Raw genomic sequence first — 26,777 nt, 5'->3', positions numbered from 1 at the left:
TGCCTTCTCCAGTACTGAGTGAGCCACAGCATTCTAACAATTTAAATTATCCTGAATCTAACGTTTAAATTTGAGGTAAGAGCAATAGGTTTATATGGTTTGGGGTGAACTGTCCTTAACTGTCCTTAAGTTATGTCAAAACAAGTACAAAATGTATATAAATCAAATGTCCCTTTCTGTTTTCTTAATTTTAGCCCTGCTTTCTCCAAGTTGGAACAGTGGCTGGAGAACCTGAAAATGCACTTGGACATTGGTCTGCCCCTGGTGTCTGAGTTAGACCAGCTGCACAAGGCCTTCTGGGAGAACCACAGCGCCACACGCCCCGAAAACGGCCTGCACACTCACCCTGAACAGCCAGAGTAGGACTAGACACGACAGGAGGAGTGGGAAATTACTCCCACAAGGGCAGCGACAGCCTCCCTTCAGCAGTGCAGTGGCTGGAGAAGTCGTGTAAATATTCTGCCATGTTTGAAGCAGATGCAGGGGGTTCAGGCTGGCTCAGGCTTAATGAACAGACTCAGGGGGGAAATGTGGATCTGAAAAGCCACCTGTGTAAGATGCACACACTTATTCAAAGTCAAATCAAGACATAAACTACGATAGCTTGATTCTGCTTCACCCGAAGTGGAACATGTCATATGCAATCAGATCGTACTTTCAAATCACGTCTCAACGTGTGAATCGTAGATTTAGCATTAGCAGTGAAACCATTCAAAATACTGCTGTAGTGTTAGTTCATGTGCATAAGGTAGTCCAAAAAACAAGGCGTCAAGTAAACCTTAAGCCTTTGGGCCTCTACAGATTACATTGTGCAGTATGTGTTTGCAGGTGTTTCTGTGTGAGCTTGGTTTGATTTAGCCTTTCGGTGTGGATCCCAAAACTGAAATTGCAAAAGACAGAGGAGAGGGGTCTATCTGTCTCTTGATATACAAGGGTTGAGATCAACCTGCAGTGCACTTGTAGAAGTCAGACAAAACATTTAAAGCTTTAAATAGCTCACTGAAGAGTGCATGACTGTAGATAATGCTGTCAGGTCATATCCTGGTTCATTGTGTCCCTCTGGCCTCAGACCTATGTGTCCGTGGCACAGTTCCTCTCCCTCATTTAGTGTGTAGCACTGACTTAACATTGAGGTACACGTCTTTGACATTAATTGGGTACGAATTTGAAGAGCTGTTCATTCACATTGACTTTCATTAAAACACATACTAGTGTACATAGCTGGTGACAATGTAAATGTTTTAAATAGTGTAAATGTACAGACATATTTTCTATACGTATGCTACATTGCCATATTTTTATTGGCTGACCAGTTGAAATGGCAGAGAGTAAAGGTCTGACTGCAGTTAAAAGGGCACAGCTGAAAGTTTTATTATTTTTTCTACATTGTCACCACTGTAGCAGATTAGGCTTTTAGCATTTGACAAAGGACTCTTGTCGCCATAAACATCTCCAACCCTCAGTTTGAACTTGGTAAATGTTACATTCAATCATTTCCCTCCATCCAAAAAGTATTTCCTTATATTTTTATTATTTTATTTTATTTTTTTACGTAGATGTGTGCTGGGGTAAAGTTAATCTCAAAGCTGGATTATTTAACTGTTTTTAAACTGCATCCTTTAGCTAAATCAACTTTAATTATATGCGATATGAGAGTTTTGAGGGCAATCAATCTGTTATTAATTATTCACTCTCATCTCATGTACTGTACTGTAGTTCAGGTGTGAGGATAATATCACCAGGTACTGCCTCATTGTGTCTGTCCAAACATCTGTCTCTTCTCCTGTGGATGACCCACTGTTTGTTTACATGTAAATGCTAGCTGTAAATATCACTGTTTCTACGTGTCTGTCTGCGTGCATTGCATAAACACGCGTACTCTTCAGAAATGATCTTTTCCACTGTCAGATTTTTGCTCCTGCACATTCGCTCCAAACATGTGTCTTTCACAAACTGCATAATGTGCTAGCTAGGTCTGTTCAGCTTTTAAACTGAACTATTTTTGTCTCTAGCTATTATGATTTTCAATAAGAAAAAAAAAAGAATGAAAGACAAAAAAGTAAACAGAGAAAGCCAGCTAAAATGAAAAAAAAAAAACAAAAAAACAAATACTGCATCTGTTTTCACTGAAATCTTTTTTCTATAGATTTGAGTCCTTTAATTTGCACTATAATACCAAATGGCTGTTTTGAAGCCATGTTTGTTAATTTCCTCTCTCGGGCTACTTGTGATAAGGAAATTATGTCAGTTCAGGTTGATACATGAATGCAAGACACTGATAGAGCCTTTCAACTGTAAAAATGGGATCTGGGAAATTCATCCTCTTGATAGCAAAGTCGTCGATGTGATGATTTATGAAGTTTCTGATTATTTAGTTACATTTTTGTGCATGTTTCAACTTTTAAATGCAGATTTGCCTGTTTGATCACTCTCTGATCTTAGTGGAAGTAAAGCTATACATCTGTTACGATGCTCACTATATCTTTGCTACCCAGAGGATGTGAAGTCCCAGCTCTGCCTGCTGCCTACAGACTGGTCCTTTGTGAAAGATGTTCTGTGTTGATTTTCCTACTGCTTGGTTTTACATGTGATCCCCACAGAGGCTGTAACCGCTTTCTGATAATAGAGCACTTAAATTGGCCTGTGTCACGTCTCACCTTCACGTCATACTCTTTTGGCTCAGGGCTGTAATTTTCTGGAGCTTATTTCACAGTTCAGTTAATTCAGCAGCATCATAGGAAAACACTACTCACCAGTTGCAGTGACACTCCAAGAGCATGTGAGCTTCTGTCAGTATGTAGGCTAATGACACAAAATACGCTTCTGTAAAACAGGCCCCCTCCAGGTCGATGTGTTGATCTATGGGCACGTACTGTACATGAGTGGCTTTGCCATGTTTCTGTCTCCATTCCTGTCTGAGCCATGTTGAGCATGTATCTGTAGGATGTCTTGATGATCAATGAGAATGTTTCCGCAGCACTTCTTTGCAAAGGATCGTTACCTCTGAACAATGCTGTGCCTTTGTTGTAAGCTAGCCTTGCCAACGACTCGAAAAACGTGAACTGATTTCCTTTTTTATGTATCATAAGTGCAAGCCTGTTTCAAGTAGATTGAATATCATTGCTGATACTATGTTGTATGAGATTTCATCTTCTTCTGTATCATATTTATATCTCCATTGTCAGTTTTGATATTTTAATATTATTTTTTTTGTCTTATTTAATTTTTTTACACAAGCTGTGAAAACAATTCTGCACTTTAATCCTGAACGTGAACATTTAGACTCTGAGGAGGCGACTGTTTTGTTTTTGTTTTGTTTTTTTTTCTTTTTGTCACAGCTAAAAATAAAACTGTTGCTCATAAAACTAACCAGAGATTTTGTTCATCTTGTGAGTCATTGTGAGTGAGAAAAAAGAGCCACAACAATCTTACAGTTAAGATACCTACTGTAGATCCATCGTTCAACCGCCTAAACAAAAACTATGGCAACTCGAGCATTTTGTGCTCTTCGTGGGATTCACACTAAAAGAAAAAATGTGTGGGCCATTAAAGTGGTAAAAATAGTCCTTGCTTCTGCTTCAGAAAGAAAAGTTTAGCTCAATAGAATGACCACTAGATGTCACTGTCCACCTCTGCTGTTTGTGGTGAAATACAGAAGAGTAAGAAACTCAACATAATACCAAAGTCAAAAATACAATACAACAAGAGTTTTATAGTATCCTTTCTTATTTTATAGGTTTGATTGCTATTGCTATTTAAGTATCTATTTCATTTAAAAGTAGTTAACTACAACACAGTTGTCAGGAAGATGTAGTGGAGTAAAAAAAAAAAAACATTTTATTATAAATCAGTAAAATGTACTAACCTGAAGGTACTCAACTAAAATACAAGTATTATTTCTGAAGACTTGTACAATTTTGTACTAAGGAAGTACACTTCAGATACACACTGCATGGTGCAAATAATTATTACAAAAGCTTAGAAGTACTTGACATACTGTGTATGCTTACACCTTAATTTGTTTATTTATAATTTGTAACTAGAAACTTGAGCCCTTAAACAGCATGTATGTGCTGGAGAAAACTGCAATATTTTCCTGGTTTACTTGTTTTTGTATTTGTACTTAAGTAAACATACTAAGTTGCTTTAGGTGGAATGGTGATGTAGTAGTTTGCACTGGTGCCTCACAACAAGAAGGCCCCGGGTTTAAATCCACTGGGCAGCCTGGGGGCCTTTCTGTGTGCTCTCCCTGTGCCTCAGTGAGTTTCCTCCAGGTACCCCAGCTTCCTCCCACAGCAGTTAGGTTAACTGGTGACTCTAGATTACCACCTTGTCTCTGTCTCAATGACAACTGCACCCTTAAGAGGAAAAGCATTTGGGATAATAGATGGATGGACTTTGCTGTTATACACGATATAGTATAGTTAAATAACATGTTTGGATTTGATCACAAAACAAAACGGAAGACATCTCTATGCAATATGATTTGTAAAGAAACTAAAGCAGTCACATAAATGTGTTGGTGTGAAAAATACAAGATCCTTAATGTGACACGTAGTGTGGAGCAAAGTCACGGAGGGTACACAACAAAGTACCATCAAGGTATTTCCTGAATAAAAGTCCCATTAGAATGTGACTGTGTGAAGTAAGTACTCGGTGCAGCTGTCAGAGAGCTGCTCTGACCACATCTGTCCTCCAGCTCCTCACATCTGTCCTCCAGCTCCTCACATCTGTCCCCACCACAGCTCACGTGGGCCCTTCTCCCGTCGCTCCCACGTGCGATTGTTTTCATTCCGACGCTGCCGCCGCAAACGGCTCGAGGGTCGTGACGTCAGCGGCCTGGCAGCAGGAGGCGGCTGGGACCGAACAACAGTCAGTAACAGTCAGTCAGTCACAGTCAGTCAGTCACAGTCGGTCACAGTCGGTCGGTCGGTCGGTCCTGCACCGGGGGGACGGGTTAGTCTGGTCAAACACCACACGCCGCCCGTCATTACAGCGCAGGTGTGTTCACACCGAGGCAGCAAACGGAGGAAACGTCGCGGCAGAAGAAGACGGACGAGGTCGCGACCGTTGGCGCTAACTGAAACTTTGAGACATGGAGAATTCGTCCAGCAACAACCGGTTCCGGTCCACGGTGTTCAACCACGGTGAGTGCTGCGCCCGAACCGCATCGGACACTGTTTGTGGGGTGTTTTATTGATCTGGTGGTGCTTCTCCATCGTCTTACGTTACCCCCCCCCCCTTGTCCGGACAGACCCGCGGTGAAACCCCTGCTAACCCTTTAAATCAGTAGCTGGCACCATTAAAAGAGACATCGGAGCTGTTTGGCTTCAAGTCAAACGTTATTCAGCTTTAGAAACCGAAGATAATAGGTCTACTACAGGGTTTAATGTAGGTGCAGAGAAATAACACTTTATCGGGCACAGGGTACATTTCGTTCTGCTAAACAAAATCCCTGAAAAGCCTGGCTCTGAGCTCCAGTCGGGACGCAGCAGCAGCAGCAGCAGCAGCAGCAGCACACTGTAATTCTGTAGTTATGCAAGAGCGGTACCGAGACTCGCCGCACTAAACTATTCCTGGACCACGAAGATCCAGCTGGACAGCACCGATAAACCGAGGGCTGCAGCGGGATGGAGGACGTGCCAAGGTTTGCATCCCGCAAAGACTCAGTTTGCTTAACAGCAGTCGTCAAACAAGCAATTCTGGCTCGGTGTGTTGTGCCAACAAACTTAGACCAGTGAGGGATTTTTATAGCCTTCATTTTTGGTCTCAGGTATAGCTTGAAAGGTTAAAAAAAATTCGGCTTAAAAATTAATAGATGATCAAAATTGTTTCTAATAAATTATGCTGACAGCTCCATGGATGGACACATGCCCAGTAGCTCAGGTTCAGAGCCTCTCTATAAAATAAGTGTATATAATTTGGTTTGAAAGTCAAGGAGGAGCAAAAGAGTTAAATCAACAAAAAAGGAAACAGAAAGATGCACAAACTGACCAGAAAGAGATTTTAATTATCAAATTGGGAGTAATGGTGAACGAAAAATTACACAACATGACTACAAATAATATGACAATATTACAAATCATTGTATCATGTGCTGGGCTGTACCTGTTTGTGCCCACAGACCCATTTACTCATTATCTGTCCATGGCCTGACCAATATTTTTTTTGTCCTTTGTTATGCTCAGTGCAGATTGTGGACTCTTGGACATATACACCAACATGACGTACAGTAGAGCTTATATTGGCTTATAGATTTATTAATCTTTCTTTTTATACACCTACCCAGTCCAGAGTATGCACTCTGTCTGACATTTAATTCCAAGTTTCAAGCACAGATCACCTGCATCTTTTCATGTTTGTAAATTGTGTTAGCTCTGAGTTTGTATGCATCTCACAAGGCTCTTTAATATGTGTAAAGATGGTATTTCTATGTAAGATCTCTACCGCTATTGTGTAGAGAACTGAAGTTTAAAGTCATAATGAAATTTCTGTCTCTCTGAAACTGTGGACAGTAATGGTGCTGATTTTCCATATGAGTTGAGACTTAACGTCAGTTCTCAAAAATCAGTTGTAGAAGCTTTCAATTTGTCCTTTCTGTATCCAGCTGCTGCCCTTTTCTTTATTGCTACTGTGGTATTCATAGACAGAAATAGATCTAAATATAAAATACATTATTGCATTGGTTTAACCAGAAACTATGCAGTACCTCATAATACACAATAAAACAGACATTTTAAAACAATGTGTGCATTAAAATGTATTTCTTTTATGGCAAGTCGCCTTTATCAAACAGTAAATGGAACTGCATGCCCAAAGATTCACCTTTAACATGTCTGCACTAAGTTAACATCTGGGTGACAAGTTCAAATGTTAGTTCTTCCATGTCTGACCTTCATATGTTACTTATGACAGTTTCATGTCTTTTCTAAATGTGTTTAGTGACATTTCTTTGCAGAACTGTTGGCATACATAAACCAAGGGATAAAAAAAAAACCTTGCAACCCATTAAACCAAACTGACTTGTCATAACTTTAGTTGGAACTAGACCTGCCTTATTAAGAGAGCCCATAAACTATTTAGCCAAGAAAGCAACCCATTTATTTTCTACACAAGGCAAGATCAGGCTAGACTCAGTTAAAAACAAAGTCTAATTTTGAAAGGCGCCCAGTAGGAAAGTAAGTGGTATGGATGGGTGGCACAGTCAGCAGTGTCTAACATTCCTCGGGGAAAGCCTTATGGAGAGATGCTACCATCTTCACTGCTATCTGTAGCTGCACTGACATCATCACTGGTGAAAGACCTTTACACAAAGGTCAATAGAAGAACCACAAGGAAAAATAACAAGTCAAGCAAGTAGCCATTATAGCAATTTAACATTGATCACATATTCTACATCATTGTAATAAGATGTTTTGTGCTCTAAGTGGTTGTGGGTGTTTAATTTATCTGTTCATTTGTTTGCTCTGTCAACAGTCTTATCTGTGTGTCATCCTACTACAGTAGTTTCACTCAAAGTGCATCTGGAGTGATGCATAGTGTATTTGGTTTTAAAGAGCAGCATTTAACTCATGCATTATATATTGTCCATATGCAGGTACTACTAGAGCATTGCCATTCAGCTGTATAATTTTTACTCTTCCTGATTTGCTTGTCAATGGTGGCTGGGGCAAGAATGATATTTCAGTCCCCTCACCTGCATCTCATCACAGTCTACTCTGTGAGCTTACAGGCAGTAATAGTCCCAGGTTTTAAGTAGTAAGTCAGTATTTGCAACACAGGTTAGACTGGTTTTACCTCCTAAGAACTGAAGGCATCAGTAAATGGCAAACATCATGAATAATTTGGACCAGCGTCTGCTCTTGACTAATTACTGTAGAGGCTGACTAATGGGAAAGTGCCAGACTTTGAGACATGTGCCAGTGTCATTACTTAGCATGCCACACTCCTGAAGCAAGGCATCAGCAGGGTGTTTGCTTTGTATGGAAAATGGAGTTTTCTAAATTGTTCAGCAAAAATTTAATCTATTACTGCAAACTACAGCCAAATGACTGATGTTGTAACTGTCTCTTGTAAATCTTAAAAACACCCAGGCCCTGGCATTGTGAAGATTAAACTTGATGCTAGAAACATTCATATGACAACACAAGAACAAAAAAGAAACTTTCATATAACTTTTTTTTTAACAGATATTTTCACATGGTAGCTTTTGTTAATAAGAAAGGTCAGTCATAGCTGATTAATTTACTTTAAATACCTTTGTTTCAGCCTTGTTAATATGGTCTCAAGAAAGCCATATATTTAAATTAGGATTTGTTCTATGTAAAATTCCAAAATAAATTGTAGGCCTACTGACAACACAGCACAATCACTTGAATAATATCATGATGTGAGGCAAGTACTAAAACTAGATGATTTAGGTGTCAAATACTATGTGAGTGCCACAAAAAAGTTACCATATCGTCAGCAACAATCATTTGTCTCTCAGATTGTAAGAGTAACATCTTATTTGCTTAAATATTAATTTACCTCGTCGGTCCATGTGATTGATGCCTTATACAGTGTTGTTATTTTCTTGGGAGATTTGTTCAACATGCTGACATTGCGCCTCTGTTCTTCTCCTATGTGTTTGGCCTCTGTTGAATGTGGATTTCTGAAAAAAAATCATCCTCTTCTCACCAGACGATGAGGTAAGAAATGTGAGTTTTCTGCTTAATATAAATTGGTGAAGGGAGATTTGGCCTCAATGTCCAAAATGAGGACATAGTAATTTGGTGATGATGATTTTACTCACAGCTGTTTATTCTGGATTTGTTGTCAATTTTTAGTGTTGGTTTGCATTAGTTTTAAAATAGTTGAAAAGTCACAGCATCTGAAATGTTATAATTATGCATTTGTCAAATGTTTTCTGTACACTGCACAAATTGATCTTGTAATTTCTGCTGTGATTACTCTGAGTTTGTGTAAGTCTGTTTGCCTGTGCTTCAGAATGCATCAGAATAGGTGTTTTCACAAAGCCCAGACTTTCTTGTTCCTTGTCTTGAAAAGCAACAACTAAGAATCTGTTGTGTGTTTGTTTTGTTCGTGTGTCTGCTGCTTTCTCTGAGTTTCACTTTATCCGTTTTATACATTAAAGTTGCCTTTTCTGCTCAACTGTCAGCAGAGTCAGCAGCTCTCCTGCAGCATATATAGTTTCATTCAGAGTGATGTTGGTCATCTGTTATCACCTTTCCAGTAGCCAGCAGCCTGTCACCTTTGTGTCAGAACTGACTCCTTCCTTCTTCTTTCTCTTCTACTCCATGTCTGCATCGCAAACCCCCACAGCTGTGTTTGGCCTGGCAGAGTGGAGATGAAAATGTGTTTGTTTTCAAGCCTAAACTGTTCACAGATGGGTGATGAGGTGTAGGTCTGAATGGGTGTGATACACCGTGGTTCCTTCCTCAGCAGCATTCCAAGCATTTGTAACTAAGCTGCAGTTTACATTGACGGTGGGGACACCTTGTGAGGAAACTGTCAACATCTGTCCCCAGGCCCAGAGGCTGCTGCTGGCTCTCGGCTGGGTGATGTTTACTTGTGACTTCTCATTGTTTGGCACATCTTTCACTCAATACGTGACTGAATAAGCAGATGTCTACCTAAATCTTGTCGCTGCTCTTCAAACCACACCTGTTGTGATTCTCAGCAAACACAATGTATCTATTTGGCAAAAGTGATCATTCAGTGCAGGTTGACATAAGTGAAGTGCCTTTCCCTTGAGGTCCACACCCCATGGCTGTAAACCACTCAGGGCTCTGGGGTGTGGTGAGCATGAGGCTGAGTGTGGCTTCTTTTGTTAGCCTAAAAATGCCACCAAACCTCAAACACATGCACTCACACACACACATATGCAGACACAGAACCATGTCACTGTTCTTGGGCAGTGCCAGTTGTGCACAGGGAAGCACAGAGTAGGGGATGGTTGTCTTTCTTGAGACACACACTCACATGGTGCATTCCTCTGTGGCTTTTACTCAGCTAGCCATTAGCTTCCCGTGTCTTTGGTTGCTTCTTGCCACTGCTTACAAATGTAGACAGTCTATACATTATTAGCCCATTACCTAGCTAGATACTGCAATGAGTGCTGGTTTTCCCCTTTCTCCATTTCCCCTGTAGCTATGTCTGTTTTTCTCATTTGCTGTCACTGCCAGTATGTGTGTGCTCATTGCATTCATTCGCAAACTGGAAAGGCAGAATGTGCAGATATGCTCACCACACCCGTCTGTCTACTGACGGACATTTTATTGTTGAAGAAACAAATACACTACATATTATTGCAGATAAAACATTGCAAGTATCTAAAGCCAGGGGAATACCGAATGATGGGTGTGCAACAAAATCTGATGATGTTTACTAACAGTATGTTCACTTCTCTATTTAACATATTTTATGTTAAATGAGGAGGAATCAACACAGATGTTATTCCAAGGTCTCTCTCTCTTTTACATAGAGTTACATAGAGTGACTAGTTATGTTTATTATCACATGAATCTTAATCACCACACGGTATCAAATGTTACCATTATACTGTAGCTTGTGCAGTAATCATCCATTCCATTATCTCACTGAATCCACACATCATCAGTAGTGCCACTCTACTCTGTGAGCTCTTCAATGAGAGAGAGTGGTGTGTCATTCATCAGTGAAATCTGACCCATCATTTTGTATAAATCTGCACTGGGTGAAGTGTGTGTGGGCTTTATTCTCTAACCATGTAGTGAAATTCACTATGTGATGGCACAGTGATGATGTAGACACTGAGTGTGTAGAGGTGGGGTTTTAGCCGGTGGGTTTGGCTTTGACAGGCAGCCCCCCTGGCTTTCTCCGTTTGATGGAAGGGCAAACAATTGTGTTAGGGAGCAGGCACGCAACACTGTACTGAATATGAGGCTGTCATAAGACAACAATACTGAGATGGTGAAAGATGAGTGCTTGAAGAGGGATTTGCTGTTAGTGCATCATGTGTTCAGTATTCTTTGGTATGTGCCAGGAAGAAAAGTTGCATTATAAGGCAATTTTCCCTGTCTCTATTAGACAATGCATACAGTATATAAAACAATGCAATATAATGCTATTCAATAGCCTTTCTTACACAACAGATATTTTGTCATGTCACAACAGTACAATTATAGAATTATTGATGAGTACGTTTAGCTGCTACCCCGTTGTTAATATTATTACAAAGACCTGTCCTAAAGCGCTGAGTTTTAGATATGCTCAGCACCAACATACAGTACTTTACCAAAGAAAACATGCATATTAATCTATATATTTTACTGTTGGAATAACTTTATAAAAGATAAGTGATTTAAGGCTACAGCACAACGTAGCAGCCTTCCTATGCTCTGAATTGCCCTATTTGGTCCTCCACTGACATCTCAACTTCCTGAGCTCACCACTTCCTTCCTGTTCCTGCTGGGCCTGCTCAGCAGACCCTCAGCCTAATTGGCTGTCTGCAGTTGTCCCACGTCAGCTCAACCTAGCCCCCCAACCCCTAGTTTCAGCATTCTGCAGAAGTTTTGGTCAGAGGGCGACCTTAGACATTCCTCTAAAGCCTCATAGAAGTGGCCTCAGCCAAGCCCCCACCACTATAAATAATCTCAGCCCAGTTCCCATGGCCCCCACCAAGATCCCAGAACTCAGTTAGCAATGCACAATATGCTACAGCTGCACAAGAGAGTGCCACCCTGTTCCACCAAGGATTATTAGCTTTATTTCTGGGAGAAATTGGGGCAGGTGTTAGGGCCATTGCAGCAGTTATTAAAGTGGTTTGACCACCACAATTAATAGGCATAAACCACCTTCACTCCATGAGCATAAAATGTGCTATGCTGCAGCTGATCCTTGACAGTCTTGGAATTCTCCATCCAAGGATTGTCTTGGAAAATACATAATTCACAATTTTTATATTTGGCTCAGTGGTGCACTCATGGAGTTGACAGCATGACTTGCCATCACATTTAAGTGTGCATGTCTAGCGTGGTTTTATATTTTTATTTTTTGGCACACTGAGATTATGTGGTCACATCACACAATTATGTATTTACAGGATTAATTCCTACCCGCTGACCCCCCATGGGACAACTCTCAAATTCCTCCAGTTTTCAATGTGCAGTCATGCCTAATCTGTCTGGAATCAGACTATTAATATATATGTACATGCAAGGATGCATTCACTGTATAGTTGTGTGTGTGTGTATAAATCAAGCCATAATGCAGTATAGTATTTGGTGACTATAATCCATAAGGTCCTGGTCTAATTCATCCTGTTGAATGTCCATAGTACACGACAAAGGATTTTTCACAGCACAAGACATACAGATATCAGCTTTACCACCAGTAGGCAAAAATAAACTTAAATAAATAAAAAATGTTTTCACAAATTCTAGTCATGGTGTTAATTCACTTTCATCATGTAAACCATGTAAGACATGTAAAACCTACAGTATAATGAAGCAAAACATTCTCTGCATGTGAAGTGCAAGTGAAAGCTGAACTCTGGAGTTTTCTTTTCGTTCAATTTCCAATATTTAATAAACTCCATACAGCATGAACAGTGCATCAACCAGGCTGATGTTTGTTAGGATGGACAGTAGCCTGGGCAAGATGCCAAGATGCCTTGATCTAATCTTAGTGGTCTTGGGAGTAAAGTCAAACAGTTTATTCTAAATGCAGGCACTGTAAAGACACAGATACACATTAGGCAAATACCATATTAAGACAGTCACTCAAGTTTGAGCAGCAGAAAAGCTACATACTGTTCTTTTATTTGAGAGTGTTTCATGTTTTTTATGTGCCGCTACATCTGCAGATAAAAAGACAACTGTTTATGTGGTGAAATAATGCTGGCAAACATATTGTAAATATGTTTAAATGTAACATAGGGATATCATTTAGGTTAACTCAGTGTAAGTCTCACGTGTTTTTTTTTCAAATGCCAACTTGCATATTTATTCACCATTTTATCCATTTATTGGTAACCAATCAAGAGCAGGTGATTACTGCCATAGCCTTCAGTTATGTTTTGTTCTTAAGATAGAACTTTACATAAGTGCGGCATCTTATGAAGATAGCCGTAGGTGCTTAAGGCTGCATGTATACGTGCTAATGCGTACAGATTAGATGACAGTTCTGAGTCCAGAACCAGAATGCTCCTCAGCTGTAACACCCACTATTCCCCTTAAGAAAACACTTCCCATCCCATGATGCTCTCATTATGCTGCAGGATGGCTATAGGAAATGCCACAAAAGCCAAAAGGAGGATCAGGAGAGATGGTGGAGATCAGTTTGACAACAGGGGATGTAGAAAATGATGATTAGCCTCCCTGGAGTAAATTAAACGTGTATCTTGATAGTAGTAGTCTGCTAGTGGATAAAAATTAGGAAAAAACTCCTGCAATGGATATTAATTGGATATAATGGTGGGAGATAGGAAAAGGAAATATTGAATGTTGTTAAGTAAAGCATGAGTATAAGAAAAATAACAGAGTAAAATGTAGACAGTGTAAATAATAAGGAAAGACATGAGGTCTGACAGCATCTCATAGAAGTAGCAACCAGTGGGATCTTTGACCAAATCAAAATGATAAAGCACCAGCGGGAATACAAGGTTGATTGCCCAGCCTACTGTAGTCTTTCATTTGCACCATCAGTATCGACAGAACCAGCAGGCACACACAGACAAAACACACACAGATGGTGGTATCAGATTTAAGCACTTGGGTGTAAGTAAAGCATGGAATGTGTTAGCATGCTGTGACACGATGATAGATGGAGGAAAGTAGAGAGGCTGGGAGTTAAAGACACAACCAATGTATTTAGGGAATGTTACTGTAATTTGGATTTAAGGAAAATTGTTTAGCAATAGGGAAAGAGAAAATAGGTGTGAGTGAGTTAATCAACCATTTTAAGTGCCTTTATTGTTTAGAATGGCCTTTTAAATCTGCTATTCCCTTAAGTTCACAGATCTCCGGACCATATTTCCAATCTAAGCAGGAGACCCCAAGTGCACCAGTTAGACACTACACAAACACGCTGAATAGCTGCTCGCTCAGTGTGAGTAACAAGTGTCTGTGCATGTGTGTGACTCAATCCATATTGCTCCCCAGCCAGCCTTTTTGAAATCAGACACTGAAGCCATAACCACAGCACTGACACACCACAGTTTAGTAAACATTTACTATTATTTGAGTGGTTTTATGGGAATTGTATTCTGTTCTTTTTCTTCATCTGGAAACATATTTAGTATATTTGATATCCAGTCATTGTGAAGTACACAGTGAATTGGCACTGTGTACAATATCCTTGGCAGATAATATCCAGGTGATGCTGAGAATGAGTTGTGATCTCATCTGCTCCTTCTGAATAGCCTGTCACTATATGTGATACATTGTCTTTCATCTTTCTTGGCACATCAGTCTGTTCTCTTTTGGAGATCACAACAGCATGTTTGAAATCTGCATTAAGCTTATCTATTTAGACTCTTCTTTATGTTTGTAATTCCAATTTAAACAAGGTGTCTTGAAACAAAATCAGGTCAAATACTTCTCTGCTCACCTCTGGGTATTGATTGGTTTCCTTTTGCTCCGTGACATTTCAGTCAAGGTAATGGTTTGTTTTGAGTCATGAGACTTCAAGGTAGCTCCTCTGTAGTGTGCTAAATACTTTTGAAGATGAAGTGCTTTGGGATTAGGCCTTTAAAAATGGTAGTGTTGCAAATGTTGAGTATTGGAACGGAAGTGTCTGTAGTGTGTAACTGTGAGAATTGGGACCATATGAACTGGGTGAACACCACAACATATGCGTTTTATTGACGGATCAAAGAGGAGACACGTGGCTTCTGCCTCCCTCGATGCCTGCTTTCCCATTTTACCTCTCTTCTCCCCTTTTATGTGCTCCCACTTTGTCTTTCAGTGCACAAAGAAGCACCATCATATGTCTAAAATAGTTTCAAATCTACTTCAGGCTTTCTCTCTTTAACCTCCACAGAAACACACTTGGATACGTGTGGTATGTTGCCTTCCCTATTATCCAGGGGTTCAAACCACACCAGGTTCCTTCTTTATACCAGTCTCTTTCCATGTGTGACCACTCTCATTGTCAAGTGTCTTAACCTAAAGGCAGGTATGCAATACTATATAAATCTAATATATTTTATTATACCGTATTTTACAGCAACATATAGATGTCTGTTGATAGTGAGAGACACTATATTCTGCTGTATAATATAAAGTAATCATTTGTCAGAGTAACGTTATTTATTGTGTCATAAACTTCTTGTTATCAATCTTTATAAGGAGCTAAGGATTTGTAAATAAGGCGCAAAACTTGGATGATTACATTAGCAAAAATGGCAGACATTCCCTAGTGCCAGCATCAAAAATGTGAGAATTTGATAATTTTCTTTGTCATATGTGATAGTGCTCTGCAAATCTTACAGCTTCTTTCACACATGCACTAGCACCCTGAACATGTCCAGACTTTACCTTAGTGAGCTGCTTGTGAGAACGCAAACGTCCATATTATTCAGCTTAGAGATTACCCAGAATTTGTCCTGCGACGCCCCTAGTACAATGCCCACGTAATGTCCAAGTGAGCCTAGTTGGGAACACAGCAGGTAATAGTCTGGAGTATTCAAAGCGAGTAAGTGGATGTTTACTTTTAGTCAGTCCGCTCAGCACACCACAGAAGGTCTGGGAGTTAAAGACCAGATTTCTGTTGTTGGATCATGCTTCTTTCATTCATAAAAGACAACTAACATCTGCTATGAAACACAGCTGATTCAGATATCAAGCTCCTGTTTCCTATCAAATGTAGGTTATTACCAATAAAATAAAGTCACAAACATATTTTTTACTTGTACTTTAATTTCTATTTTAAGTTAAGTGTATTTACAGTTATGGTCCTTTTAAATTGAGTTTTTCAAACTCTGGCTGGCCATGCAGCCCAACAGGAAACCACATACTCACACATTTACTGATTCTCCTTGTGAGGTCATTTTAATTACAGATGCACATCATATGATGTGTGTGTATGTCTGTGTATCTTCAAAGGTTAAGAAGACACACAACATGGTTGCCCATTACTGACTGCTTTATGGAGCTGTGCTTAGTATTTAAGCACCATGAGCAGCTAATGACTTCCTTATTTTTACAGTTTTAAAACCTCTTTCAGTCTCTTTTTAGACTCCTGGTCATTGTAAGGAAACAAGAAAAACATCCGGTTGTTGTAGAAGATTAACAGGTTGCCACGGGCAACTCTTTATGGGGTGATACACACTGGCAATGCTTATTTAGAACTTTCTTTATCTAGTATTTGTTTTTATTGTTTTGTTGTAACTTTCCCTAAAATCTATAGAAGTACAGTGTTTGGTTTACTAAAACATATCAGTAATAATTTAATTTCTATTGCACTAATAAAACATGGAAATACACCTTAACTTTTAGAGTGCATTCCTAGGCTGTTACATCGTAAACAAGATGAGAGAAGTTCACTTTTACCAGAGAACGTGAACAAACTAATCTTCCTCGCATACAACATGAAGAGTGTACGTTTAAGTCTTAGTAAGATTCCAATCTGATTATGATTTATTGCTGCTGTAATAACTGTGTCAACTACACTACCTAAGTCCTTTTATTCATTATTGTTTATTTCTTTTTATTCAGTCTGCTTTTATAGCTGTGCCAGTGTACTACCTTCTTTCCTTTATTTATTTATTTATTACAGATTGTTTCATTCTGTTTTGTTCCCCATACACAGAATATGCCCCTAGCTCTGGATATTCCCTCAATATTAGAAACAAAGTTTTGGAGCCCAGAAAAAAGACATATGCAATCATGTCTGTAAGTATTGCATATTAAATTTGCTGAATAGAAGTTACTCTATTTTTGATAGTAAATGTATTAGGTGTTTTTAACAGGGATTATTGTATTATCTCATACCTTCATATTGTTTCTTCAGAAGAGTTCATAAGAAGATAAGTTGAGCTGGAGCAGTATCTTTAAAATGCCAGAGGAACTGGAAGTACAGTTTAGCTTCCAATTAGCGATGGGATAGGGGATAATATTGTAAGTCCCGTTATTCACTTTACTGATGCAGGATCAGCTCCTTGGTTTGCTAGCAAAACCATAAAAAACAAAATCTGCTTTCACACATGCACTGACACCCTGAACTCCAGACTTTTCCCAGGTGAGCTGCATGTCAGAATGCATCTAAGTTATTCAGCTCTGAGTTTACCTGGACTTAGCCTGCAAGCCCCCTAGTAAATAATCCGCGTAATTTCCATGTGAGCCCAGGTGTGAATACAGCAGGAAATAGTGTGGAGTATTCACAACTAGTGAGTGGGCACTTCCTTTCAGGCAGTCCACTTAAAGTTTAGGACTTAAAAAAAACGCTTATAATAATAATAATTATTATTATTATTATAGCTTTATAAATAAAGCACTTATCAAAACAGAGTACAAAGTGCTGTACAGTAAAAACAGAAAATTTAAATTTTAAATTTAAATTAAAAATAAAATCAAACCCAATTTTTTCACAATAAAATAAAAAAGAGGTTAAAACTGTCAACGCTAGCACAAGCATATCACATACAAAAAGGCTTCAAAAAGGCAATTTGCTAAAAAATTTAACGACAATGACTCAGCCTGATCATTCCAGAGTTTTGGAGCCATGATTGAAAAGGCTCTGTTCCCCTTTGATCTTAACCTTGATCTTGGTACAGATAGACTTCTACTGCCTGAGGATGTCAGATGACATTGAGGACTAAATGAAATTTAAAGATCTGAGGTTGTAGACTGGAGCCAGGCTATGTAGGGCTTTAAATGTAATCAATAAAATATTTTATTTAAATTAATATTCCTTTCTGTGTCTAGTTAGGAGTCAGGTAGCTGAGTTCTGGACAATTTGAAGTTGGTTTAAGTCTTTTTGGTGAAGTCCGGAGAATAGGCTGTTGCAACAATCGAGGCGGGAAGCAATAACAGCATGAATAATAGTCTCTGCATCACAAAAAGTTAACATAGCATGGCAAAAAAAACTGTGAACCTTTTGGAATTTCATGGTTTTATGCATTATTTTTTATCACAAAACATGATCTGACCTTCACCTAGGACCTAAGAATATTAACAAATACAATGTGGCTAAACAAAAAATAATTATGATTCTTCATGTTTCTCGAGAAAAATTAGAAAAACCTCACAGTGCAAAAGTATGTGAACCCTTAATAATAAATTAAATACATAAAAATAAAATAAATAATAAACCTCAAAAAAGCTAATTGGAGTCAGGTGATAGCATAAGTTAAGAAAATTATTTTGGTGGACTAGAGCCGCTTCGACTGACAAAAAACACTAACTTTTTGAGTTTGCTCCGCACAAGAATAATATGCTTATGTGAGCCATGCCACGCCAGAAGGAGCTTTCAGAGGATCTACAATCAAGATTTGTTGATTTACAAAAAGCTAGAAAGGGTTACAAAGTGATGTCAAAAAAATTCACCAGTTTACAGTTAGACAAACAATCTACAAATGGAGACACTTTGAGACTATGGCTACACTACCAAGAGGTGGCCGGCCAGTCGAAATGACCCTAAGAGCACAACAAACACTCATTAATGAGAGAAAGAAACAGCCCAGAGACAGCCAAAGATTGATGTAAAAAAGGCACAGCATATCATCATGAAAACCTCATCCCAGTCGTAAAGTACGGTAGAGGAAGCATCATGATTTGGGCCTGCTTTGCTGCATCAGGGCCTGGCCAGCTTGCAGTCATTGGGAAGAGGAGGAATACCCAAGTGTATTAAAAATTCTTTAGCATAATTTGAGAATGTCTGAATGTAGATTAAGTCATTTTATGACAAATTAATGCCGAAAACCACAAAATTCCAAAAGGTTCACATACTTTTTTTTGCCACTGTAAATCTAATTTTAGCTATATTGATAAAAACGTGATTGGAAAACTTAGATTACTATTGAGAAGAACACCAAAATTTTACAACACGTTAGACATAATTTGTTAGGTGACAGTATATTGCATGAAATATTGTGTGACCTAATTAAAAGAATTTCTGACTTATTTAAGTTTATTGCAAAAAAATTAAGGACATTCAGTTTTTTATGTAACACAATTATAGGGAACTCCGCTTAGCATGGCCCATGGGTGCAATAGAGACATACAACTGTGTGTCATTAGCATAACAATGGAACAAAATATTATGTCTGCATATTGTGATGCTCCTACATCTTATTGACTCACCAGAAAGTTTAGGACTTAAAAGCCAGCTTTCTGTTGTTGAATCGCACATCTTTCCTTCAGGAAACCAGAGTTATAAACAAAGCGTAATTTCAAACTTGCCACATACTGTATCTATAATCATGTTACTTGCTGTTCTGATGTGCTGTAAGCAAAACACAATTGGTTTCTGTGATTTACTTTTTGTGTCACATCATGCACACTCTACACAGCGACTACCCCCCGCCCCAAAATGTCCAGACCTTTTTGCCACGGCATCCCAAAAAGGCATCTGAGAGTCTATTATGCAAGAAGAAAGCCATACATGAATTCTATGCAGAAACGTCAGAGGTCTCATGTCAAAGGGACAGAAAGTTGGTGAAAACATTCTGTGGTCAGATGAGTCCATGTTTAAGCTTGTGTAAAGGAAAAATGGGCATCAGAAATGTATGTTTTTACTTACTAAAAGCATATAATGAGTATTGATCCAGTTCTAGGTATTTTGAGTAATGGGCAGTAAATACACACTCTCAGCGTCCTTGCCCTCCTAATCCACCTGTTAAGCACTACCACAGAAGACAGCCTGTTGCCATCTTGTACTGCCTGTCAGTGATATTTATGTGTGTGAGGAATGTGACATATTTCAACTCATAAAGGAGCTCAAATGTGTTCAAGCTGTGATGATGCATTGTTTTGAATTATAAAACACACCCATCATCCACAAATTACACTCCCGTGCCAAGGGAATTTGTAAATAATTGCATCCAAAACAATTCAGATGCACTATTACAAATTATATATTTTTTAAAATGTAACCTTGTACAGAAGTAGCTATATAGTAACTTCTCACTTTAGCAGTTGACATTGCAACCTTTTCTTAGTTATGAAGCCAACCGAGTGTGTATTTCAAGCATTGACAAAGCCCTGTACTGTTATTTTATGGTAATTTTAGTTCCAAGACAATAGGGAGATACTTTAAGATGTAGCTATGAGACCATGTTGATCTAAAATGACAGTTGTGGTCTGTTTCACTCTGCCACTTCAGTCATTACATTGTTTACAATGGGAATACTACAGCATGAGTAGGTTGGGAAAAAGATGTATTTGAATTGTGTAACATCCATAAACAATGTGAAACAAACCTCTTGTGCTTTTAAAGAAAGCAAACCTCACACAAACATAGCATCGGGAATTCCTCTGTGACATGATAAAGCTTGAAAGTAATTTTTTGTCATCCTAAAACACACAAAGTAATAGTTTATAGCATGGCAGAAGTTTGGCATGTTTAAAGAATATTTCAGAAGCCTGTCAGAGGTTGTTAACCTCTTGCTGAATTTAGGCAAGTTTTTGACTGATTTACAGCTAGCTCTTGTTAGTGTTGGAGCTGCAGCATACCAGTATTTTCTAAATACTGTGCTGTTCTTCAGAGTCTTTGGGGACAAAGGCCCAGTTTCCTCATTCTGAACGAGTAGTCTGGTTATGACATAGCAGTGTCTCTCTCACATTGCTGCCCGGTTTCCATGGGAGCCATGCCAAATGGGGTGCCCCTTTCTCTGCAATATTATCATTAGAGGCAGGTGATGAATACTTCTGCATTATAATGGTGTTGCTTACAAGAAACATAAGCTTCATCGTAGTGCTACAAAAATCTGTTTCTGAGCATGTACTTGAACAGAGTTGACTTAAATATAAGCTCTTTACCATGTCTGCACTCTATGGTGTGTTTTTTATCTGAATTTTGCTTTTTCTTGCAAACACTGACTGATGACTAACTTGAATGAGTTGAGAAAGCAATCTGGTAGTCTTGTTTTTCTTTCTAATCAACAGCCTGGACCATCTAGCCAGACTGAAGCAGGGCCTGGTGAGCAAGCTCTGGCTGCTGACTTGGGAGTCTTGCATTTGCTGGTGTCTGGGCTATAAATAGAGTTGGCCTGAGAATTCAGACTAAGGTCAGCAATCAGATTCCTGCTCCCAACTGGTGAAAGGGAACCAGAAGGAAAAGTGCCTGCCTGAAATTTCACATTTTTCACATTATTATTTATGTATATAAACTTATGAATTCATGCAGGATGTCTGTACTGAAAGGTAGGGATCCAGAAAGCTGCTGCTATCCTGCGACCTACATTAGCTCAGTGCTTTTAAGCTTTTTATGTTTATGTGAGGGAAAAATATGGTCTTTTTAATCCAAGAGGTGAAAGAGGTTTTTAACATACAGTACAGTCACTTTGGTGGAATTTATTTAATGTTTTTTTTATCAAAATGTAATAGCTTAGTACTATAATTGATATAGTTATATAATAAATTCAACAAGTTGTTAGACTATGTGATTGACATATTTTTACTCGCTATTACTTTTTTGCCTAAATTCCTTTAACCCATTGAAAAAAAATCCAATAATATAAATTTGTTTTTATCAAGAAATTTTAAATGCTCACAGACACAATCACATCTTTGTAACTCAACTGGACAGTTACAACATTAGATGGTATGTCATGTATTTCTCCTCTATTATGGTTGTGGTCTTCATTACGTTACAGATGTGGCTGACTGGATTATTGTTATTAGTGCAGCACAGCTGCTGGCTAGACGATGCCAGCTTTGTCAGCAGTCCACTCACACAGACACACAAATAGACACGTAAGCATCACTGAACATATACACAGTCTCACACATCTGGAGTTTATAGCTTAACACAGAGTCACACAGGCCCAACTGTCACACACTACTTTAAATAAATAACAACACATGACCACTTATTCTTCTGCCACAGAAGCCCAATATAACCCTACCCAAATAAAGCCACTGACTCCAGTCAGTAAATCATGAACTACACAGATTACAATCCACTCAAAAGGTTTGAATACTGTGGTGTCAGCTTGACAATAAATCACAATTTTTGACATTATTTATGTGTGTTTGTAATCCACAGTAGAGCTTAGTATGTGACTGTATGTATTCACATTACTGTATTAGACATTATTTAATTTAGTTCTTGGATTTTTGCTGTAGTAAATTTGTGTAATTGAAATTTCCTATTTTTGGTTGGTTATGCTATTGTCATGTGGTGATGTTACTACGAGTGCCGAACTGAGTGTTTCTACAACAGATGCAGTAAACGAATACTTAAAAGTACTCGAAGACTTTGTGTAACCTGTTTTATATAGTAAAATACAATTAATAATAATTGTATTTGTACTAAAATGCAGGAGTGTGACCGTTTGTCATGTCTGTAAAGGATAAAAGTGAGAGCCAAAGACAAAAACAATATTTCTCTAGTTAGTTATAAGGTTTGTTTCTGGATGCCTGTGCACTAGTCTCTGCATTGCTCAAAGCTTTTACTCTCTCCCCCTCTGTCACTTTGTTAGTTCCCGCTAACCTTCCCTTCACCCACTTCCTTCTCTTCACATCACTGTCAAGTTGTAACATGGTGGCTCAGTCCCTGCTGTTCCCAGCAGTCATGAAGACCCAAGGATGTTACACACTGTTCATCATTCTATTTAGCTCAACACACAAAACGATGTGTTTCAGACTACAGCTTCTTCAAAGAGGCGTTTTATAGTCTTAGATGAATTTGAAAATATCTCTCATGGTAAAGCTCTGCGCCATTTGTCTTTTTCTCTGTAACAGTTGGAAAGTAATTAATTCCTCAGCCAGTTCAAAACCCATGCAAGTTTTGTGTGTTATGTTTTGGCTGCTAATTAAAAACATCTTATTAATCAAAGAAAAGTTTATTTCTGCACAGACTGGATGTTGAAAAATCACTCAGAAATGGCAATTTTTGTGTGATGGGAAAACAATACAACACATATAAATCTCAATGTTTACAGTATATATATATATAAATATATATATATATATATATATATATATATATATATATATATATATATATATATAAACATATATACATATATATATATATATATATAAACATATATATATATATAAACATATATATATATATAAATATGTATATATATATATTTATTTATTTATTTTTTCTATATATATATTTTTTTTTTTATATATCTATCTATATATATATGTATCTCTAGTGTATGTGTGTGTATATCTATGTTCTGTGTGTGTCTATATCTCTGTATATGTGTGTATCTATGTCTATGTGTGTATATCTCTCTATGTATGTGTGTCTCTATCTGTCTGTGTGTCTATCTCTCTGTCTGTGTGTCTATCTATCTCTCTCTATATGTGTGTGTGTGTCTATCTCTCTACATGTGTGTCTCTATCTCTCTGTGTGTGTGGTATATCTCTATCTGTCTCTATACATATATATGTATTGAATCCACCATATTCAATATTTACTTTTTCAAACATATGTATATGTATATGTATGATATCGGTCTCTGTGTGTGTGTGTGTGTCTCTAACTCTCTCTTCCTAGCTATATGTCTCTTTTCTATCTTTTTTTCCTTTATCTCTCTCTCTCCTCTTATGATTTAATCTCTCTCTATATTCTTCTCGCTATTCTTCTCTCTCTCTATTCTTTTCTCTTCTCACTCCTCTTATCTCTCTTCTCTCTCTCATCTCTACTCGCATCACCACCCCGCGCCCTCGCTCCCCTACTGCCGTCTTCTCTCCCTCCACTCCCCCTGTTTTCCCCCTCTTCCGTGCCTTTGCCCCTCTCTCCCTGCCTCCACCCTCCTCTGTGTTGGCTCCTACTGGCTGGCTCGTGTCTCTCACTGAGACTGTGCCATTTCCTTCTGATGCTCTTTTAACACCTTTTCACTTGAGGTGTGAGTGCTGGTGACACACACAACATGTGCTATACACAATTTCATGTAATTCAGCACTTGCAAGAAATCTGCAGCAGTTTCCTCACAACTTGTTCTTTTTCTGTGGTTCATAGATAATTGAACACTAAAGCCCAGTGGGAATGGTGACAGTAAATATTTTAGCACCTTTAAAGTAACAAAAATGAACACAATCAACAAAAAAGAAAATGTTTTAGCCCACTCATTCAGTCCAGTGACATGTTGTAGATGTTCAGCCTTTGACACTGCACTTCAAATTTTGTCAAACTCACTCTGTTGTGTCTATGTGTACAGGAGGGAATAGGCTATGCACTGCCTAAATAAATATTGTCATGCCCCAGTGAATGTACCCAAACACACACTAGCTAGGACAGCAGTCACCTAAACAAACCTGGGGTGACAGCCCTCTCCAGAGCTTTCAAACCACAATGGTTAACCTGAACTTGTTGGAAAACTGACTCTATCCGATCACCCTTTGCTATGGCTGGTAAAACCATGAAAATGGTTTCAATAGCACAAATGGTCTCAAAAGCCAAATAAAGGTAATGCATCATTATCTGTAGCAAATATGTCACCAGTTAAAGTAAATTTTCATGACAAAGATCAGGAGGTTTGTCAACACAACTGTGCCTGGTGGTTTAGTTCCCACCTGTGTTTTTCCTGAGGTCTGTGAATAAGCCTGATCCACACAAAGCTTTTCCTTCCCTCTTCTCTCTGACCTGCTAACTCGAGCATTTCTCTCCCTTTTCTACTTGCACTGCTCCTTTTGCAGTTGCACAGCCGTCGAGCCTGGGATGCAGCAGTGTGCAGCATTACGTTATTAATGTCTGGCTGTAAGACTGTGTAGCTCTGCTGCAGCTGGAGGCGCAAAAAGGTTTGGCTACACAAACCTGGAGCAGCCTACTGTTGGTCGCTGTCCTCTACTGGGTCGTGTGTGTGTACATCTTGAAAGGCTGCACAATGGTAAGTGTAGCGTGTCATCTGCATTGTGATGAGATGTGAGATAAGCTCGGATACAAGGCAAAAGCCTTCGGTCACAGAGAACCTCTCTTGGTTTCTCATGTGAAGAGGCAGACACACCAGTTATGTTTTAATCAGTCGGTCTTTTGTTTTTGACATCATATTTACAGTCTAATGCTTTGACCAGAAATTCCCAGTTTTGTCTGGGAAGCTGTGCTTTTAATAATCTACACAGGTACAATACACACTCTGTGTATTGTACCTGCAATGTGCATGTTTTGGGATTGGCAAGTGTTCTACAGTTTCATATTTAAGACAGTTGGCTTAAAGTGCATGTGCTAAAGTCACTGCCATTACAGATGAATCAGTTGGGAAGTCATCCTATTTTGTGTGGGTTTCTAGATTTGCAGTGTGTGTGTGTGTGTGTGTGTGTGTGTGTGTGTGTGTGTGTGTGTGTGTGTGTTGTGTGCTTCTTGGTGTATTTGGGCATCAAGATTAGAGAAGCAGATTATGTCCAGGAGGAGAACAGATGGAAAGTGAAGCAGGAAGGGGACAATTACGTGTAGTTCATGTTGGAACCCACACCATTCAGGCACCACCCCAGAAGTCACTAGTGCCATCTGTTAAGGGTATATGTAAGTCACAGATGGCACGCATCTGAATCATTACTAAAATTTCTCAAAAACAATTTACTTTTACTAGGTTTACATCTAAATGTAAATGTTAACTTTTTAAACACACTTTAGAGGCCATGGTGGGATATCAGCTCTACCCTGTTCATTGATACTGTATTTGAAGCCCAGATGGAACAGCCCACTTCCTCAACCTCAAGTGTCTGGAGACATTTTTAAACCTCAAAAAGTCAGTCAGAGACCAGAGGGCTTTCCCAAGGCAGCTTTATATCAGACAACTTGTGGATCCCGATGAAAAACCACAATAAGAAGAAAATTTTACCTAAGCCGTTTTCACATATACACCCCAGACAATGTCTGGAGAATCAGGTCAGGACATTGTATGGAGTTGTGCATTTACAAATGCAGGAGAAATTCTGGGTGACATGCACTCTCACTTAGGGAAATAGGATACTTAGTTTCAGGGTATATAACCCAGGTTTCCTAAAGGATTGAAGCATGATCCAACAACAGAAATCATTATAAATATTTCCTATTTTTCAAGGTTTTATGCTGAATGGATCTACTGAAAAAGAATACCCCCTCAGTCACTGTGAATACTCTATATTCATACCTGGGCTCACACAGACGCAAAAACTTGCAGGATAAAGTCCTGTCAGCTGGCTGACATTTGTGTTCTTACATGCAACTCAGCTGGGTAAAGTCTAGAGAAGTTTAGGCGTCATATTTGAAAACAGCATTATTGTATTTTCATCTTTATTTATTGACATCTGCAGACCAAGGAATATTTATGTGGCTTTTGAAAAGGAGTTAACACAAATGACAATTGATTTGACTATGAATTTTCACTTGAAATAGACATTAACCATATGATTTCTGTTATGTACTGTATATTAGATTGTATTATATGATTGTTGTCACTCAAATATACACTGCAGTTTAACACACAAAAGAATATGATCTTCCAAGCAAAAAGGCAGAACATACTGTAGATTACTTACCAGAATAAATGAATTATAATTAACCCAAAAAGTAGAATTATATGCATATTATCTATATATAAAACCTGACAAATATGACACCTTTTCTGTCTAGCAGTATGTAAATTAAAACAATGGGTATCCACACAAAGCTCAGTTAACACTTAACTG

At 38.6% G+C, this 26,777-nt stretch overlaps 2 protein-coding genes across 4 annotated transcripts in view; both read left to right on the top strand.

Moving 5' to 3' along the window:
* Window positions 1-3,374, top strand: part of limk1a (LIM domain kinase 1a) — a 43,982-nt gene extending 40,608 nt beyond the window's left edge. The window contains 1 exon segment of the mRNA XM_026374943.2: window positions 195-3,374. Within this exon segment, the coding sequence (XP_026230728.1) occupies window positions 195-363 (169 nt within the window). The 3' untranslated portion in view covers window positions 364-3,374.
* A 1,458-nt stretch (window positions 3,375-4,832) lies between these two features.
* The window catches only part of sept4b (septin 4b), a 40,360-nt gene continuing 18,415 nt past the window's right edge, over window positions 4,833-26,777 (top strand). Inside the window, exons 1-2 of one of the 3 annotated variants that reach the window (XM_026377613.1) lie at window positions 4,833-5,147; window positions 8,683-8,699. In XM_026377613.1, the coding sequence (XP_026233398.1) occupies window positions 5,096-5,147; window positions 8,683-8,699 (69 nt within the window). In that variant the 5' untranslated portion in view covers window positions 4,833-5,095. The remainder of the gene's footprint in view (window positions 5,148-8,682; window positions 8,700-26,777) is intronic. The other 2 variants (XM_026377622.1, XM_026377630.1) reach the window with 2 other exon arrangements.

This window comes from Anabas testudineus, chromosome 13 (assembly GCF_900324465.2).
Source record: "Anabas testudineus chromosome 13, fAnaTes1.2, whole genome shotgun sequence".
Taxonomy (NCBI): Eukaryota; Metazoa; Chordata; class Actinopteri; order Anabantiformes; family Anabantidae; genus Anabas; species Anabas testudineus.
Note: the sequence above shows the minus strand (reverse complement) of the source record. Positions and strands in the feature narration are given on the sequence as shown.